Source organism: Hydractinia symbiolongicarpus, chromosome 14 (genome assembly GCF_029227915.1).
Source record: "Hydractinia symbiolongicarpus strain clone_291-10 chromosome 14, HSymV2.1, whole genome shotgun sequence".
Classification (NCBI taxonomy): domain Eukaryota; kingdom Metazoa; phylum Cnidaria; class Hydrozoa; order Anthoathecata; family Hydractiniidae; genus Hydractinia; species Hydractinia symbiolongicarpus.
Genome location: NC_079888.1, coordinates 8140090 through 8146322, shown reverse-complemented (window position 1 = coordinate 8146322; position 6233 = coordinate 8140090). Strand labels below are relative to the sequence as shown.

General features: G+C 33.4%; 1 protein-coding gene across 1 annotated transcript; it reads right to left on the bottom strand.

Annotated features, from left to right (window-relative positions):
- Positions 1-240: 240 nt before the first annotated feature.
- LOC130626125 (uncharacterized) lies at positions 241-5307 on the bottom strand. The gene is made up of 9 exons (XM_057441228.1): positions 5156-5307; positions 4436-4798; positions 3817-4055; positions 2964-3108; positions 2309-2427; positions 1953-2065; positions 1243-1301; positions 873-1018; positions 241-635 (listed from the first exon to the last, which is right to left on the bottom strand). Exons 1-9 carry the CDS (start codon positions 5163-5165, stop codon positions 531-533), a joined length of 1299 nt encoding a protein of 432 aa, XP_057297211.1. The 5' UTR covers positions 5166-5307; the 3' UTR covers positions 241-530.
- Between the last annotated feature and the right edge of the window lie 926 nt (positions 5308-6233).

Here is a 6233-nt window from a genome sequence, read left to right as displayed (position 1 = left end):
GAAAAACGTACATGTGTCGGAAAACTAACGTATCAAAGCGCGTCATATTACCATAACATGCGCTGGTCGTTTTAAAAATTCATAATTTGGTAATTTTCACGTGAACCGAAAGCTCTGGAGTGTTGTGTTGACGTAATATTATAATTTCAACCAAAAATTCCTCGAATCGCCGCTGTTGGACTTTGTTGTGCACGTTTCTACTTTCATTGGTAGGAATATGCCATCAATTAATCGCCAGAGTGACCAGTAATCTATATTTACATTTAAGAATTATACAAAATTATAAACTCTATCTAACCTCGTTCTCACGGACTTATAATGTTCTTTAACATTTCTCGAAAAGCCATATAAGCAACAAATCCTGGAATAGGGTTGGCGGAGTATTATATCTACTATACATAAAAATCTTGAACATGCTTCTAAAAATACTTTCGCATGTAAACATGTCTAGTTTGATAGAGCTTGACTTTTATTCGCCTTCTTATGGTTATAAGTTAAGAAGAGGTGGATCCGTGTAGGGATGATGTAGATTAGACGGACACTGTCTTTCTCGGGTTATTAAAATTCTCGTATCTGCGCTCGGATATATGCAAGTCATTCAACTGTGTTTCTTGTTCTCTCTGCCATCTTGTTGACTAAAGATGAAGGAAGCAGTATGTATGCAAATAAATAAATAATTGATATTGTCACCTAAATTAATACCCGTTTTTTGTGTGTGTGCACGCGCGCATAAGATAAAAGTCGTGTTACGGACACACGAAACAACAAATGCGATATATTTGATCCACTCTGTTAGGAATTAATGTTTCCAACTTTCGCGGGTACAAATAAATACATACAAATACATAGTACTCATAAAATGTGAAGCAAACCTTTCGAGTGCATTGTGAAACATCGTCATATATAAAGTTTTCACCATCCAAATGATGTATATATTTATCTAACTTGTGTCGACTCCAAACCTTCTCGTAATGTGGTTCGGTATGTATTTTTGAATATAGAGATTCGTCAGAGTGTACTAAAAATTAATAAATATCTTTCAAGTTAGTAGGGTGGGTAAAAAAGTAGGACCATATAGGGTAAAATAGTCAAATTAAAGAAATGTATAGATTTTTTTTATCTACAGTACTTTTTAAAACAAAAATAGTTTCATTACGTTGCACAATAATATTTTTAGGTACAAACTATGCGGCAAACAGATAGGACCTCTGAAGTAGTAGATCAACTGCTAAACAATCTTACCTTTGATTTCATCTCTTTGAAGCAGTGTTTCTTTACTAAAAGCAGCATATTCTTTTTCCCTAAATAAATATATGAATAAATAGTTTGTTACCTATTATTTCGGAAAATGTCGAAAAGATGTTGAAAGATATATATAAAAAACACATTATGTTGGATTGCTGTCGCCAAGAGATATTTCTTTCCCAGAACAGCAAAATTTAAGATAAGTATCCAAGATATCAGAAAAGACGTCGTATTCATGTCACTCGCATTTTAGCTTCTATTGCACACCTTTTAACAGAAATAACCTACATACTTTTGATAATCTATTAAAAATAAATACATAAAAAGATAAGGCAGTAATTTTGATGATGTTTAAGACATGACTCAATTTATGCTCAAACTTTATAGCTCATTTGAGATTCTCTATATTTGCGATATTTATATTAATCAAACTGCTTCAAGAAATAATTTCACGACAGTTCAAAGTAAAAAGCATAAAAATTTGTTTGCTTGTCGGTGCACCAATCGAAATTTAACAACAGTTTTCATCAGGTTTGTCGTTTTACAAAGGCTAATAACATTCAGTACAGGTAAGGCTACGAAGCATTGCTTTTTCCATAATCTGTTTGTTATTTACTGACTGTGCTTACAAATGTGTCGTTTCTGGACAAAATTTAGTCTCGTGTTACTTGTGGAACCAAGCATGTATTGGATATGTATATACTCACGTAAATTTTCTGTTACGGTGCATGATTAACAGTAGTAAGACACCAAAGAAGAAGCAGATGCTAAATGACGCAATCCCTGCAAGTAGACCTGCCACAACGTTTAGTGGTATTCTCTATAAAAATAAATTTTACCTTAGGGAAGTGGCGCACGATGAAAAAGTGTAAAACTCGACTAAATGTTTTTTTCCCTTGAACACATACCCTATCAACGTTACCTTTCTGGATAAAGTCGGTTTTTTGTCGTCTATTTACTTGTTTTGTTAAACTCAAGATTGCATAAACCCGTTAAAAAAGGAGCAAAATAGAAAAATAAAAAAAAATAAAAATAAAAAATTCTTAAATGTGTATTTACTTACGCTTACACTATCGCGAAAAGCTGTAGCAATGATACTACTATTTCCATGTGATAAATAACCAGTTGAAGAAGAACAGGCATGTTTTGAAACGATTGCATTTGGTTTCTTGAAACCAGCATCTATTATGTAAAAGGAAGATGTCATGTCAATAGGATGGAAGTTCCGGTGAATTTAGATTTTGTGTTGTGTTAGACCAAGAAGGTTAGACACTGTGTGCACGCCAAAATGGCAGCTGTGAGTTGCAATAAACTAAAGTTTAAATTTTTGTGTAAAAGAAACTCTAAAATATTGGACATCAAATAATAACAGAAATTTATAAAAACAACAACCATAGTTTAAACCTGCCTTATATGTGTTATATTTTTTTATTTTAAATCTACACCATATAATTTCAGATCTTGTATTATTTTTTATAGTATATATGACTTTAATTAGCTTTTACCAGCTAAGCACTATCCATTCTGCAATACAATATTTACTATTTATTTGCATTTTTCGATGGAGACGGTTTATTACTTTATTTTTTATTTTTAATCTAACATCTGTATTTTATATTTTATCGACTTTAAATAAAGAACAAATAAAAATAAATAAGAAAACTTGAAAAAACGCCACCTTTCCTCCTCCATTTACTTCCCGGTTCTTCTATCCTTACCTTTGGAATACGTTCCTTCTACCTGAAAGAGCAAGCAAGATGAAATCTTCACATGATTTATTGAATCGTTCTTCCGACATGTTATACGCAGTGACACCAGATTTCCACGTAATAATTTCCAATGGTTGTAATTCTCAGACGTCCACTAAATTAAGTATAAGCGGCATCTTTATAGCTAGTTAAAGCGACCGCGAAAAGAATGTCTTAATGTATGTTTCGGCCACATCAAAACACGAGGTCGTTAACTCTTTTTTACTAATACTAATTACAGATAATATCTTTTAGAATTCTTTATATTATTAGAAAGTGTCTGGATTAAATTTGTAACGTTCAAGACACAATAAGGAGAAAGTTATTTCCTGACTAGTCGTGTAGGTTGAGTCAGGGATCGATCTTTTTATCGTCTTTCCTGGCTTTCTACAATTTAAAATTTTAGAAACTGCAGGTGTGAAGCTAAATTTCACCCTTGTGAGCCAAAGTGATGTGGTTTCGTGTAAATATCAAGATCCTTACTAATTTCTGTCAGCAAAATGCCCGATTCATTGGAAATACATCAATGTATATTTATCATAATTAAAAGATTCACGCATGTCTCTACATCTCTCCAAATAATTAATGAGACAAACCCCCCCTCCCGTTTTTAGTGTTGCTGTTGGTTTTCGGCTCGCTAGGCTCTTAGCATGACCATTTGACAAGTTCTTATATATCACAACATTGACTGAAGAGGCAGAGGGGACTTTTGTAGAAAAAAGTTGGTTGACTTACTTTGTCTTCTGGAGGGTTGTTGGTATCCCTCGCAAAAAAATAATAAAGGTTTGTGTACTTTATAACAAGTAGGCACAAAAAATCATACCTGAAGAAAGTACTTTCCATCATTTGTAGATACACGAAACATTTCATTACATTCATTCCAGTGGTACAACAACTGATGACCATGGTAATCGTACACATATACCGGACCAGCCCGACACTCTGTGCCATTTATTAAATTGTTTGTAGAGTATATTTCTATGTTTTTGAAATTTTTAGAGTTAGAAAATAAGGGAACATAAGTAAATCCAATTTTCTTTGTCGCGAATTTGCACTGTTCATCTAAAAAAAGGATCGTTATTGCTAGACGCTTCTTTTATAAGAACATGCTTTATAAGAATGTCAGGATGGGATTTCAGGTTGAAAACAATAGGTGTATTATTCTAAACAATCAAAAGCCGATTTACTTTAAAAGTAATTTTCTAAAATTTCCAATATTAGAAGTTAAATATCAAAAATATAGTCAGACCTAAGTATTTAGGCCTAAAATCGAACACTTTTTTTTAAAAAAAGAACGAGACACAAACTTTGTTATCCGTGAGAAAGATCAACCAGGGTTTGTAGCTTGATATCAATTATTTGACAGCGCGCGCGCAGCTCGCCTCGACGTCAAAAAGGAAAAAAACCCTAGGGGAAAGGTTGTGAAAAAGAGATCTACCTACCTAGGATTATTTCATTTTTGTTCAGCGAGATGTGACCGGGTAAGCGAATTTGTTCAGCTTGTTTGCAACCATGGTAACGTGATAAATATGTTCCACCATTTTTACATTGACATACGCAACAAGAGTAACCAATACACTTTGCATTGCCTTGCCAGCAATATCGGCCATAACAATAATTTTTGTCATTCAAGATGTAATTTACCGGAATGTACGGCTCCAGACCATCTCTTTTTAAAGGAAACCGTTTAACGTCGTATTTAATTAGCGATGTTAGTGGGTTGTGACGTTGCGCTGGGGGTGGAAACAGCACTCGATTTGCAGTGTGAATCAGTGGAAATAACCCAAAAAATACTGATAACCATACTAAAAATAAAAAGAAAAAAAATCTTTTATAGTCTTAAAAGGTGTTTATTGACTCGTTAAGACATTTTCAGTACTTTGTATAAGCTCAATAGACCGCTACCGTAAATGATCTATTAAGCTATTAAGTTATTCGGGAGTGGTCCCGAATAATCCCCTCACCCGAATAAGCCCCAAAACCCAAACCCAAACTGACAAATAAGCCCCTGGGGAGTTTATTCGATTAATTACGGTAGTTTAACAGTCCAACGTTTTCCTATTTTTCCTCTTGTAATGCATGAAATAGCTAATAAAAAGAGTGGTAAAAATAAAAATTATAACTTTTAAGATTAACTGTTTAAACCGTCATCAAATACTTACACTGTAACATATCCACGAAAAAGATAATATCAAATTTGCTTCCTAATCGCGCGTTTTTTCACTATCACGTCGATTGAACCTTACAATCGTGTTGCTTTTGTTGATAAAACGTTTTGTATGTGCGCTCGTGTGTAGTATCAGCGCTGTTTAAACGGTAAATAAAAACATTCTGATGAAATTACCTAACAGCGTCGTTAATACTTCAAATTAGTGACTCATTAGTGAGCTATATATAAACCAAGCAGTGATTAACGTTTTTTATCAATATTGTTTGATGCGCACCGATAAATAAATTTAGTGGGTATGTTAAAGATAGACATGTTTTGGTATATTTATGCAAAACACGTTTAAAAGAGATATATGATTCGGAGTAGCGATAGCGGAAAAAGGTGGATGACAAATGTATCTAAGGAGGAGTGAAGCTCCATCGCAATGCTGACGGCACATGTTTAATGATACCACTCTCCGGTAATGGCAACCTCTGTGGTGTCTTATTGCTGATTTAATGTTTTCGTATAATCCAACGAGTTTCTCGCGTTATTAAATAGTTGCGCGTTACTCTAATCAGATTAGTGTGTTTTTCACGTCATTTAAGTTTGTGTGTATTTTCGCAAAGTCTTATAAAGGGCGTATCCCTATAACAGTGGTTATCATTTGAAAAGAGTTGAATGTATACTTATTTCCAATAACTTCTACTCAAACTATGAAGTTTCCTACCGCGCAGATCTGGGGACTAGCAGTCTGAACATGATAAACAGAATCGTATATTTAAAATGCAAGCTCAAAACATTCTCGCTCGTTGAATAACACAGAATTTGTCCGCCTTGATAAATTGGCATGTTACAATACAAGGAGTGCGAAAAATTGTTAAGGTTCAAGTTTTTCATATTTTGCGTTTTTTTTTTTTTAATTTTTTTTATGTATTTTATGTTCACATCATATTTAGCACCACTCCATTAATATGGTTATGTATTTTTGAAATTCTAGTTTTTGATAGCTCCATGGTAATTTTATTTATGATTCCCATTGCCTTAAACTTTTTTTTTCTTTAAAAATGTCAATTCGATCGGTACATTGA